General features: G+C 32.8%; 1 protein-coding gene across 4 annotated transcripts in view; it reads right to left on the bottom strand.

Moving 5' to 3' along the window:
* IFT43 (intraflagellar transport 43) overlaps positions 1-14,742 on the bottom strand; it is a 95,462-nt gene that overhangs the window by 46,702 nt on the left and 34,018 nt on the right. For all 4 annotated transcript variants that reach the window (XM_085810062.1, XM_085810061.1, XM_085810060.1 and 1 more), the window contains exon 4: positions 9,284-9,363. In XM_085810062.1, coding sequence (XP_085666188.1) covers positions 9,284-9,363 — 80 coding nt within the window. The remainder of the gene's footprint in view (positions 1-9,283; positions 9,364-14,742) is intronic.

The raw sequence follows: 14,742 nt of genomic DNA on the forward strand, positions 1-14,742 counted from the left end.
AGATTTAAAATAAAATAAACGTTAGTAAAACTTAAGATCCTTACATACTTCCCGCCAGAGTTAATTAGTTTGAAACTGAGGTCTAAAACGACCTTGTTGAAAACTTTTAGCTCTAGAATCTAACGCGAGGCCAACCTTTTACAATTATAACTTTGCTAGAAACTAGAAAATTTAAAAGAAAGAAATTTGTTATAATAGCAGCTCCCAGGATATACAACAATCTTTTTTTTCATCTATACTGCATCTAAACAGGAGCTTTATTCAAATCTGGTTCCTTCCAGAGATCTGGAAGGACAACTAGTTTAATGAAATGTTACACAATGACATTGCAAATAACATATAGAATATACTTCTCTTAACATTCTTATTTCATTCATGACTATTTTAATTATCTCTCCCCTTGCTCTCTGACATGTGTTGTAACAGAACACCAAACACGAATGTGTTTCTGTCTACGTGTGCCACACTTCCTCCTACAATCAAAACACTAACGTGTTAAAATTCAACATAACGAGACCTCTTAACACACCCTACTTTCAACTCTAAACCCTGAGGTACTATTCTAAAAGTGGCTAACTCTAAAGTGTAGCGTCAGAGAGCCTAACTACATCATTCAACCTTTACCACATATTCGCCATGATTTAATCTTTACAGTCACACGAATAACAAATTTTTAACATTACTTTCACTTTTACCATATCACGGTATTTCTTAACATTTAAAATAACAGTTCACATGTATATAAGAACATATCAACATGCCGTTAATTTTACACATTTGAAAACATACATTAGTAGTACATTGTTAACTTCTATTCTTTTCAAAGCAAGTGCCAATTCTTTCTACATTGAAATAATACTACATTTCAAAAAGTCTTTCAGACTAAAACTTCTTTCTTGCTAGAATGTTTTAAATAAAATTTATACAATAACTTTTTACAATATTTAAGTCTTTAAACAACGCTATTATACATCAACTTTAGTTTTACGCACGAGTAATTTAAAAACATAATACGAAAATCGGTCACAACTCATTTCTCGCCCTTTTGGCGATAAAGGTAGACCTCGCATGAGGTAAAACTTCTTGAAATCTGCCACTTGCAGTAAGAATGAAAGATTAACTTAAGTTTGCAAAGTAACATAAAATTTTACTTATCTTTGTAATATTCGGACATCCTTTTCTGGGCCCAGTCTTTAAAGGTACTGCAGATATTAGCCTGGTTTATCCTCCTTCTTGTACGGGCTCGCCCTTCAGTGCTTTCCTCTGGAAGCTTCCGTTTTTCACCAGTACGGCCACCCTTGAACACCTTCCTTTTCTCCTCTGCTTGTGGTCTTGGCCGTTTCAAGGCAGCTGGTCTTGGTGGAGCCGGGAATCTTCTGTCGTGATCCTGCTTGGACCTCGTTGTTGGCCGTTCAAATTTTTCTTGTACTTTTTCCTCCGGCGCTGATGGCCCTTCCGCAGTTCGGCGACTTTTGCTGCGGAGAGTTCTGTCGGATGAGTCGATCTTCCGTTTTAAAGCCAGGTTATAGTTGCCGTCATTTCTCCTGGTCCTCTTCACATACGTCGTCCTTCTCCCTTCTTCATTCTGGGGGTGTTCGTGAACTCTGTTTTCTGGACGGTGGAACGGCTTCTTTTTCTTTTTACCTTCAATTTTTCCGCGGGGCAATTTTCTTTTCACTTGCTTCTGTCTCTCATTGGCTTGCCCTTGTACTTGTTGTTTTCCCACCTCTGGAACTTGTACCTGCGGTGTCTGCCGTGCCGGATCCTGCAAAAGATCTGAAAAGATTTGCATTTTATTACGATCGAAGTAGGGCTTAATTTGATCAATATTTGCGGAACAGGTTTCACCATTTCTGGCCTTTAACACTACAACAGCGTGAGTTATTTTTTCTATAACATATGGTCCTTCAAATCGTGGAAAAAATTTGGCAGTTTTATCTTCTGGTGCTGAAGAAAGTGAATGCTTAATTTTTAGTACTTCATCCCCTACTTTATAAGTTACTCCCCGTCGTTTCAAGTCATAATACAATTTTTGTTTTCTCTGTGCTACTTCAGTATTCTTCTTTGCCTCCTTAATTAGTTTTTCTATATCACCCATTTTAAATTCTGGGGCTCTTTGTTGTACATAAAATAATTTCTCTAACGGTGTTATAATCTTTCTGCCTAGAAATAACTCAGCAGGAGTTTTTCCCGTTGTATCATGTTTTGCGGTCCTAAGGGCGAAAGCAAATTCATTGACATAGTTATCCCAGCTTTTATGAAAATTTTTACATAACTCCGGATAATTTTCACTATATTTCTGTTGACCCGTTCCGCTATATTTGATTGCGGCCGATACGGGACCATTTTTAAATGACATATGCCCAGTTTTTGGCATATGTCTTCAAATATATTACTTACAAATTGAGGACCATTATCCGATATAACTTTTAGGGGCGCCCCGTATTTTGAAATATATTTATTTAAAATAGAATCGGTAACTAATTTCGCGGAGGCTCGTTTTAAGGGAACAATTTCGGTCCATTTACTAAAATGATCAACCATAACAAGGAGATAGCGACTTTTGTTTAAGTGACTTTTTGGGAAAGGGCCCAATAAATCGATGCCAATTATTTCATTTGGAAATTCGGATTTAATACTATTTAGAAACCCGGCCGGGCGGAAATTAATATAATTAACGGCTTGACATGTTGGGCAGGACTGGACATACGCCCTTGTTAACTTTTGCAGTTCAGGAAAGTAGACTGCCTCGCGTACGCGTTGGATAGTTTTTCGAATACCAGCATGAGAAGCTAAAGGGCTGTCATGGAGCTCATGCAGGATATTTAATCTAAGACTAGCTGGGATAACAGGTCGAAATTCGTTGTTGGAATTCGTAGTTTTTGTATAAAATAATAGACCATCTATTAGTTCGTAATGGGCCGCCCTATTTCTTATCGCCACAATATCTTGGTGGCTAAAAGTTTCAGGATCCTTCAAATACTCATAAATACTTCCAAACACAGGATCCTTACCCAGTTCGGTTATTACAGTTTCTCGGGAATTTATTGTACACGCTGTAAGCATTGCAACTTTTACGGTATTACCCTGTTCGTCTAATTTAATTCGTGATAGGGCATCTGCTACGATATTTTCCTTTCCGGGGGTATGCTTGATTACCAGATTATATTCTTGCAGCTTGAGTGCCCATCTTATTTAACCTTGGGGATAAATTTTTTCCTGAGTACAATCTAGTTACCGCCGCATGATATAAAGGACCTATAATATGAACAAAGTCCTAGAAAAGAAGAGAGCTTCTTTGCCGTGTTTGGAGTCGGATACTTTTGTACAGCGATTATTTTTGATTCATCTGTCTCAATCCCTTTTTGAGATATTTTGTAACCTAAATATTTTAATTCAGGGGCTGCAAATTTGCACTTTTCGACATTAACTTTTAGACCGGCCTCATTTAATAAAGAAAACACCTGTCTTAAATCCTGTATATGTTGGTCGAGATTATCACTAGTAATAATGATATTGTCTAAATAGATAAATGTGGACTTTCCAAGAACAGGTCTTAACACAATGTCCATACATCGCTGAAATGCTGCCGGCGCCCCTGAAAGGCCAAACGGCATACGCAAAAATGCATAAGTGCCAGACTTGGTTATAAAAGCAGTCTTAGGCACGTCCTCAGGCCTCACCCCTATTTGAAAATAACCAGTCGTTAAGTCTAAAGTCGTCATAAATTTGGTTGATTTTAGGTTCCTTAAAATTTCTTCTATGATCGGCAACGGATATACCGGATATTTCGTTATGGAATTTAATTTACGGTAATCAATAGCGAATCTCCACCTTTTTGGATGCTCCAAAGGATAATCATTATTTTTCTTACATAAAACCACCGGGCTAGCATAACTACTTGAGATGGGCGTTATGATCTTTTTATGTAGCATATCGGTAATATGCCATTCTATAATTTTTTCCTTATTCTTATCATACCGGTATGGTTTTTGACGAACTGGCAATGCATCTCCAGTGTCAATACTATGGTTAGTAATCTGAGTAAATCCTGGAATATCACTAAATAAGGAAGCAAATTCACTTACCACTTGTCAGATTCTATCTTGCTCGACATTAGGCAGGTGGTCAAGATTTAACCTTGGCGGTTCAACCTTTTCTACACGCACTGGTTTCATTGTCAGCCTAAGGGACGCTTCATTAAAATCCAGTGTAGCTTGTGTGTCTGAAAGAAAGTCTATTCCTAGGATTAAATGTGCTTGCAAATTCTTTACTATAAAAAACATCACCTTTACTTGTTCGTCCTTGATACGGATATATAAAGGTACTTTACCTACGCACTTACATTCTTCTCCTTGCGCCGCTAATACTGTCGTATTATCCGCATTATATATGCGGTATTCGCGAAAATACTTTCTAAAAAAGACTTCTGCCACACAGGAACACTGCGTGCCAGTATCCAGGAGTGCGGTGGCCGGGATATTATTCACCAAGACTTCAATCTTCGGAAGAGTCAAATTTTTCACCATTACTGTATTTAACTTGTAGGAAGAGGGGTTTTCGTGGCCTTCGGATTTCCGCACCCTCTCGTCAGCAGAAATCCGTTTTAGTTTAAATTATTTTTCCTTTCCGTGCTTTCCTTCTTTTTCCCCTGGCCTTGAGACTTTTTTCCTGGGTTGCTATTGAACTGTCGACGTTCGCCGGCTGTTTTTGAATGCTCGGGTTTCCTTGCCCACTGATTCGCTTTTTCTCCGTAGCCGTATGCTTGAGTTTGCTGTAGTCTTGGCGTACCAAATTGGTTTCGCTGTTGATATTGGCGTCTTCTTTCGACGTCCGCCGTTCTTCTACTTTCAAACTGGATTGCTAGCTCAAATAACTTTTCCAGTGTAGTCGGATTTCTTAATTCAATAAAGTCTTGCACTTGGGGTAGTAACCTCGGCAAAATCACTTGAATTATTTCAGGATCCGGACAGTTTCCATACAAGAGCTTGAAAACGTGAATTTTTCTTAAAATAAAGCTCGAGAGGTTTTCGATTCTTTGTTGATATATACTAAAAAGTTCCGTTTCTAATTTCGCACGATCCCTTACAACAGGGAAGGCTTTTAGTAGGGCAGTCTTGAAATTTTCGTAAGTATAGGTGGGACTTCCTGCTTCACCCAAGAGACTTCTGCCGATACATTTGAACCAGTTAAGCGCTTGGCCCCTCAAAGCGCTGGTAGCTAAGGTAACTTTTTGAAACTCGTGCACGGGGTAGAGCATGAAGTGGTCATCCAATTTTTCCAAAAAACTGGTTACCGGTGAGTTTCCATTAAATGTTGCTTCTGGTTTCATCGAAGCGCGCATGGTCTGGACGATGTACCCAAATCCTTCCAGGGCGGCAGCTGGCATTTCTGGATTCTGAGCCGTTTCTGCAGGCAGCACAGGTTCAAAAGAAATTTGGTTTAATGCAAAATTTACCATCAGTTAGTGAACCTTTTGAAATATTATCTATTGATACTGTAGGTGGTTTAAATTATTATAATTCTACTAAAAAGTATATTCACATAATTATTGATCATGCAACTAGATATATCTGGACTTTTGCTTCTAAAAGTGTAACTACAGATACTTATATAAATTGCTTAAAACAAATTTTCCAAATTCAGGTCCCTAAAAAGATTTTAAGTGATAGGAACGCTGCTTTTACATCTTCAAAATTTAAGCACTTTTTAAGGAATCATAATGTAAAACAATTGCTAACTACTGCAAATAGACCCCAAACTAATGGTAAAATTGAACGTGTTAATCAAACTATTATAACTAGATTAAAATGTAAACTAAATTCTTATCAAGGTAATATAGCATGGACAAAATTATTACCCCAAGTAACTGAAGAGTATAATAATACCCCTCATTCTGTAACAAAATTTCCTCCATCATATTTAATGTATGGAAAATTACCTTATGATTCCTTAATTCAAAATCAAGAATTGTATCCATCAATAGAAGAAGCCAGAAAAATAGCTCAAAAGAGATCTGATGATTATCATAATGTAAATAAAGAAAGATATGATATTCATTTTAAACCTAGTAATTTTAAAATTGGTGATTTAGTAATGTATAAAGAATTTCAATACCCTAATACACGTAAATTATCTCCTCCATTCCCAGTACCTTATAAAATTTTAAAACAATATTCTGAAGTTACTTATGAAATAGATAAACCTAATCCTTTAACTAAAAAGAAATCAGAAATTGTTCATTCAACTAGATTAAGACCTTTTAATCCAGCAAGTGAGTTTAAGTTAACTGTCAGAAATAGTAGAATTCCTATCTCTGTTCAAAATTAAAATTAATTTTTTTCAAAATTCTCTTTTAAACATTTTCCTGATTATGACTTTTAATACCTGATTTAGACTTAAACCCTAACTATGACAAGTTATTTTCCCAATTATGACTAATTATTCTCCCGATCTTTTATATTTTTCACATAATTTGAATTATTTTGTAGCAAAAATTTTCTTCTTATTGTAGGATAATATTTGTTTCTAATTTACAAAATTATAAAAAAGACTTTAACTTGATTATACAAGTTATCTGTCTTACGATTTTATATGATCTTTTATTTTTCTAAAACCACTTTGAGGTAACGTACAATGCCAAAAACCAGTTACCTTGTATTAGGCAAAGGAGGGTTTTTGATATTTGTACCTAGCACCCCCCAACCATCAGCAAGTAATCACGCTGATCTGTTGGCGAGGGCATGTCATAGTTTTAAAGTCAAAGTGTTCATGTTCTAGTGTATAATTGTATTATTTATATTGAATTGTTTTTTGAATAATTATATTATTTTGATTGAAGTGTAAAATATGTCAATCTTTAATTGCCTACAATGAGAGGAAAAAATGCACATAATATATTTTTCATAAATTGTATAATCTATTTCTTTTCTAAGTTTTATCTGAAGGAAGAAAAATTTAACATGTATTCTAATCAAAGCTTATTATTATGAAAACATATTCAGTGCAAAAAAAATGCATCATATTTGTGAACTATCAACATGCATCATATTTGTGGACTATCTGGCATTTCGAGATTTTACCAGATATTTTCATTCTATTTGAACTCTTTTTATGAAAAGGACTTTCAAAAAACAAAATGGACATTTTTAACAAAATTGAGGACTTTTGTAATTATAACTTATTTATTTATCAGTATTCCATATTTATTATGTTATAGTTTTAAAATTAGTCATATATTGTATATTTATTTATACCTCATAGTTTTAATGTTCAAAATTTCCCATGCTATAAAGTCAAAATTTTATATGAGAAAGTCATGAACTATGGTAGGCCATAGTTAAAGCTTGTACACTATGTCCTGGATGTTTTCATGTCTTTTCTCATACTTTTGCTTTACTCCTGCACTAATGCTTTTCTCACCCCGGCCTTTCCTTTTGACAGGGGGAAGATGTAAAATATAAAAAAAATACGATGGCTTTGCTCTTTGCGAACTTTAATTAATTTTCTGCAATTTAGGATCGTCCCCTAACCCAGTACCTTCTAGAATATTCGCACCTATTACATAACCTCCTCATATAAATGCTGCGTCATAAGTTTTTCTACATTTTTCTAGAAGCTACTCTGTTACATAACCTTTCATATAAATGCTGCGTCATAAGTTCTCCTACACAGATGCCTTCTTGCCTTCGTCCTGCTAACGCTTCCGCTATGCTCCTCTTTCTTTGTTAGAACGTTATGACGTATTAAAGTTTAAAGTCAGTCGTATCTAATAGTTCAATTACTGAATAAGTTCTTTGATTAACTTCATCTGGAAAAAGTCATCTGCTGTAAATTAAAATAAAGATATGCTTGCTGTTAAAGTGAAAAGTCCTGAGTCGTCATTTTTCTCCGTGCTTCAATCATCCCAGCTTCGTCAACCATCTGCCAGAACGTGTAATGGAATAGCCTCACCATTCGCCCACGATGTGTTGGAATAACTGAAAACATTACATGCACATACCTGGTTGCCACATAAATATATTTTGGTGACATCATGGGCTACCACATAACTATTCTGGCATTTTACTGCTTTGATTCATGAACACGTTTTCACAACTTACTGATGGAAGTGTGAATAATTAGAAAGTACATATTTTTATTATCGATTAAAAATCATTAGTAATTACAAATAAAAAGTTTCAAAAAAATGAGTCTACTGCAGTTAGCTTATCTAAAATAAATTAAGGCAGATATTCAAAATGTTGCTAAGCCAGAAACAATTATCTCTGATTTTCATATATTTCTGCTTTTAAAGATATGGACTAGTTGGATTATGCAGATTAAATAACATTTTTTTCAGTGGGTAATAAAATTTCAACCTCTCTGAAGTGTTATAGAATAAACATATAAATCTTCTGAGAATCATATAAAATAAGTTTACCATAACACAAGAGTAAGAAGCAATGTTAAAAATGGGAAAGAAATGGACCGATTCAAACCACACAAAGTAGGAAGGTCAAAATAATCAATAGTTAAAATAATACTACTTTTGGTACAAGTAAAAGTTTCCAGATAATAACTATGTGATCTGCATATCTTTTTCTGCTAACAAAGACTTATTTCAAACATTTTTAAATGCTTCCTATATTACTGCTGCATCATTTACAAAAAAAAAAAAATACAAAAAAAAAATACAAAAAAAAAAAAAATTTGGATCTTATTGATGGATTTTGTGGCATTTAATACTCAGCATCAAAAACCCCATAGGCCACTCAATACAGCATAAGCTCGTACAATACACTAATAGCTACAAGAGACTCAATACAGCATAAACTAAAGTTAAAATAACTAAACACGTGATGATTTTTAAACAGATTTACATTACAAATACATAATCTTGTATGTGTTAATCACCTTTTTATTCCAAAAGTAAAACATAGTATTTGGTGATGATAAAATTTAATATTCTAAATCAAGTGCTCAGCATGAATAAAAGCATGTAGAAGATACTTCAGCATTCTACCTAGCAAGATATTAAACTACTTGACACTTTGAAACTTGAACATGACAGATAAACTTCATGCACTGATAGTAAAGAAACTTCTCACTCAACTGGAAAAAATTAACAGAACGTTCATAAAACAAATTACTCAAGAATTTAAGGTCTTAGAATTTATTAAAATTTACCTCCAGAATTTAAGGTCTTAGAATTTATTATTAATATCATATTAAATATGCTTAACAGGAACATACATATAATAGGTAAAAACTTATTTACACAAAAAAAGATGATAGCACTTACTTTTTCCCAGGAGTATCTTCTAGCCAACTGGCTGTCTTTCTTGTGTGAGGAAGATTTAGAGGCATAGATAATTCAGCAAGCTGAAAAGAATACAGAAACAGATCACAGGCTGTAAGATACTTTAATAAGTTGAAACTTAGGAGTTAAAGGGAAAAAAAATCCAAAATTCTGCACAAAAAAAAGTGAACAGTTGAATTGCTGCTGCAACCATATAAAGTTTGTACGTTTTAAGAATGCCTATAAGCTGCAGTTTTAAGAATGGAATTTTTTTTCAGAGCTTATAATTTGATGAGATCTACCAAACAATGATGGTGATGTTAGTGTTTTACAAGAGTAATATACATTGCTGAGTAACCACCAATGTTCCAATTTGTATGAAATGAAGTTCCATTTACGTCAACTGAACAGTGCATGGCTGTTCCAAAGACTTAAAAACAGTGGTAATTCGAGCCAGCAACTGGTTCGAAGCAAGTAGATTGTCATTTATTACTGCCATGAGATTCATCTAGTGCCAGTTGATGAAAGTGATATCAATAAAATCATGCATGAACTCAGCATGGCTGATACTACTGTTACAGACTAGACTAATTATTTGACAAAAACATACATCTACATAATGCAGTCATTTAAAAAAAAAAAGAGAGAGAGAGGTCACGAATGCTTATTAATCATAGAGTTTGATGAACGTCTGTTCTCAAAAAGTAAAAATTACATTGGTCGTATGATGGCACTTTAGCATAACATTGCTGGGAAATAACGGAAATATTTCTTGTTAGAGTGCCTGATTGAAAAATGATGACTTTGTTAAATTTAAGCAAAGATATTATTAAAAAGTAACAACCATTTATTCTGACTCTGACTGCCTATAAAACAGAATTTAAAAAAAAAAAAAATAAAAAAAAAAAAACAGGTTTTTTTATCTTTTCAAAGTGAATCACAAATTCAATTTTTTGGATCGACATTTCATATACAAAATATAAAGTAGGTATGGAACTTTTCAAAATGGTGAAACAAGAAATATAGGCATACAGTAAGCCACCACGAAAGCTGTAATTAATGAAGTTCATGCAGCAAGAGAAAGATGTAGCTTAGGGTAAAAAACCCTTCATTTCAGAAGCAACTGCCAAACATGGACCTTATAAGAAATAGACTAACCCAAACGGGTTTTCTCCCTCGTCCGAGGCGTTGCCTGCCAGCTGTCACCTTGATCACATCCGAAGGAGTAGGGACGACTTGCAGAAATTTAACATTGGTTGCCTATTGCAGCGTGTATAATTGTCAAGAAAAAGCTGGTTATAGCACCTCATTTCACAAATTAGAATTTCTACATATTTTTATTTTTGAAATTGAGATTGATTTTTAAAAATTTACCATATTTATCGAGCATCATTAGTGTTTCAAATAATTATAAAGCTATTGCATGCGTTCAGGGCTGGATATTTTTTTAGCTTTTCCTATGCTGTAAGGAAATTTATAACTACTTCTTTTAGAAAATAATATTTTAAATCTGAACTAATAGAAAATTTCAAACAAGCAATTTTCTCTTGCAGTTTTTATGCTTTTTATTGGTGTAAATAAGTAAAAAATACTAAAATATTTAAAAACAAATTTTTGAAAGTTTTGTTTAAAATTCTAAATTGTGCTGCTTATTTAAAATTATAGATCAGTATAGCACAATTTCTATAAAGGAATTTTATTTCATAATACATCATAGTGATAAACACTTTTGACTCCTTAAAAATTTTTATACATTTAATTCTAATATTAAAATTGTATTTAACCGTAATAATTAATTTTGCTTGTATTTTATAGTGATTATTTTTTTAAATTTGTTTTTAGTTCTGCATAAGATTTTTTTATTTACTGTTAATTTAAATTATTAGCCCAAAGGGGCGGTAGCCTAAAAAGGCAGTTAGTTTCGAAGCGGCATTTTGTGCTGTTTTACTATAAATGTCTGAGTCTCCTTGCAAATTGTTGTTACCAAATATTATCGCCCTGTATTATATGTAAAGAAATTAAATAATGAAGAATCTGCATGAATACATGTATGTTTCTCGCATTGTGACAAAAATGACAATATCTAGAGCCATCAAATTTTGCATAAAGTAATCCTCCACCCGAACATATGCATCTGGATGGCCGAATTTCAAATTTGTTTTAATCTATTTCAGATTTTGTAAAACTTTAACAAATTTTTTATTAACAAACTCAACGAGTTCAGAGCGAGCCCTGTATGGAAAATAACAGTTTTATCTCCAGTGCGGAAATTCTAAAGATATGCTGTTTTCAAATGTACATGGTTTACGGGCGAAGAACATGATATTTAATAAATATAGGTAACACACAAAACTTTAAAAAAAGAGTGCTTCTAGATTTTATTTTATCTTTTTATTTTCCTTCATTACGCTCAGAAAATTTTATGCTCCGAATTTTATGAATTATTAAAATAACTAATCCACTTTAACGTTAATAATTTAATGATCATATAATCAAATAAATATGATCATTTTGTAATGTTATTATAGTTTGGAAAATCACTGCCTGAAAATGTACATTAAATTTTTAAAAAATTATCAGATCTTGTTTAAGTTTACCTTATTTATTTCAAAGCATCGCCTACTATCAATCTTATTTAATTTTACTTTAAGCAAAGTTAAGTTCATAAATTTTGTGCTTAGAGTTTTTACCGTTTTACCAAAGTAAAGATGCTTGTACAAGAATTATACGTGAGAAAAATGCGCGAAATGCAGTAAAAAGTGCTTTAATGAGATATATTAAATCCTATTTGGAAAAAACTGCAGCTTTCATAATCTCATCACTATACAATGTATCACATTTAATAATTAAAAAGAGTTATGTGATACAAACGCCATAGGTTTCAGTGTTAAAGTAAACCAAATAGTCCCTACTCTTTCTTGCCGACATGTCGGTGACGCGGGCCCCACCCACTGGGTTAGTCTATCTCTTATAAGGTCTATGCTGCCAAACATTTTCTCCCCAAAATAAAGAAATATTAATTGTATCACATTACTGCCAAAGTTAGCCAATCCTTCTCTGATAATGCACAAGGACCGATAATTTTACAAAATATGTAGTGCAAAACTTAATTTTTTTTAAAATCTTAAATTTGAATCATGAAATGAAGCTATAATTTTTATGAATTTGAAAATAGAAATTAAAACTATGACTAAAGAAATGGAAAGAAAAGCGTGCTCCTCTTCTGCACAATCATAAATCATTCTTATTCTTTGTGCAGTCTGAGTTGAGCTGCATTTGTTACTTAAGTATCACAATAGGCTATTAATCAATTAAGAATTAACACAAAAACTTAAGAAAGCTGAAAACTACAAGTAAAGAAATTAGTTTAGAAATATAAACCAATATACTAAGTACTACAGTACAAAGTCCGTAATCCGGACTTGTCGGGACTTCGGTGATTCCGGATTAGGGGTTTTTTCGGATTATAGATCATTAATTTAAATCTGGTAAGATGGCATGCAGAAATTATACATTTAAAAATATGAAACCATAATTTATGAAATAAAGAGCAATTATGATCTAAAGGGTATCAAAATTTACCAAAAAAAAAAAAAAGCTTAATATTTATTTGTTTACTTTATTAAACATTCCTTTCAATGCAAGTTGTTTAAGTTGCTTCGATTTTTTGTGCTAATACTTTCTCTTTAATTCTATAAACAGACATAATTTATCAGTTACAAAGTTTCACTGTTCAAGTCCTCTAATTGCTTGTCAATCAAAATTTTTTTCATTTTCAATAACCTCTCTGTCACTTTCTTCACTAATGGCAGCGTGCATGGGTAAACACTTTATGTGCATGCGTAAGTTTGTGGCTTTGAGGTCTGGATTATAGATCATTCCGGATAATGGACGTCTGGATTACGGACTTTGTACTGTATTATATACCAATATATTATGTACACTAAATGTAAAATACTTGAAAAAAGTGAGATAAATTATTTGTTATTGCTTTTAATAATTAACCCTCTGACTGCTCAATTTGTGGACTGAAATCGCTTCCAAAATTGTGTATTTTTTTTCATATTTTAAATCTATATATATTAGAGAATTGAAAAATGCACTTTTCTTTCTAGAAAATATTTTTTATATAGATTTTTATCATGAGAAACTAAGTTGCCAAAAAACCTATTTCAGATGTTATCACCCCCCCAAAAAAAAACTTTCTTAAAATAAATTTTAGTCGAATTACAGTTCATTTCTATTTATTGCAAAATATAAAAAAAGTAAAATGTATAAAATTTAAGAAAATATAAAGCGCTGAGGGAAAAGTACCTTGGAAATGCAGTTTAGTATGATAGAGTTCAAAACAGGGTTCAAGGCAAAGTCCAACTTCACAGTTTTCGCATCAGATTCAATAAATCTAATTATTAATCTAATTAATAATTCAATAATTTAATTAAATAATCAAGATAATCGCTGAACGTTTCCTAGCAACCATTTCTGTAAGAAAAAAGAGGTAAAAAGTGAAGTCTGAGTGCTAATACCACGTGCCTTCAAATGCCGCAATTTAGTAGACAACTAACGATATCTCTTAGCCAAAATGAAAACTAAACGGTAATACTGTATACAATTTATTTCAATGGTTAAACGGGATGCGCTCCTCAATAAAGGAAGAAAAACATATGCCCACAGAAATCGTGGGATAAGCAAATTTACTACATTTGAGTTGCCCGTGGAAATCACGGGATGATCAGCCAGAGGGTTATGAGAACACTGATATTGCTGTTTCTAACCCCATACTCAGATATAGAGCCATAGCTCATAAAATTTTGGCATAAATTTGGGCTAAGGACATGCCCATCATTGGCTAATGTTTTACCTAACTATGGTAACACAACTCTGCTTACCTCCATCACTATTTTGAGAACATTCCAGGGACAGGATCCCTGTATCCATTGTGTTCCATTATCTCTATTACAGCATCTTGAAAGAACTTTTAGCTCAACAGACTTTTAAGTATGCCCATGCATTACTCATTTATAAAAATCTGACATTACATTTGAACCCAAGCCAAAGAATATGATGTTGGTTCTGCTAACCACTATACTAAACAGGAGTGCATATAAACACTTATAAAATATAGCAATATGCCAAAACCCAAAATTTCCTGATTTATATATATATGAATATATGTTTGTTTTCTTTAAATTTCTTTAATTTGAATTGGGGTATTGCTTGTTTAAAAAGTTTTCGTTTAACATTTTTAAAATTCTTTACTGCATTTATAGGATTATTTGAAATTTATTAATTATGAATTTCAATTTTTGGTCTTTGTGAAAAATCAGTTCTAAATTTCTTACTTTATGTCTTTAATGATAATTTTTCAGCAGCTTAATATGCAAAAATACTAGGCATGTTTACATTTCGTTTTTAAAAAATTGTTTTGCAATAAACTGCTTCCGTAAAGTCATGGTGCACTT

The sequence above is a fragment of the Stegodyphus dumicola genome, chromosome X2, assembly GCF_044657685.1.
Source record: "Stegodyphus dumicola isolate Sdum_Otavi_A_Nest chromosome X2, ASM4465768v1".
In the NCBI taxonomy this organism is placed as follows: domain Eukaryota; kingdom Metazoa; phylum Arthropoda; class Arachnida; order Araneae; family Eresidae; genus Stegodyphus; species Stegodyphus dumicola.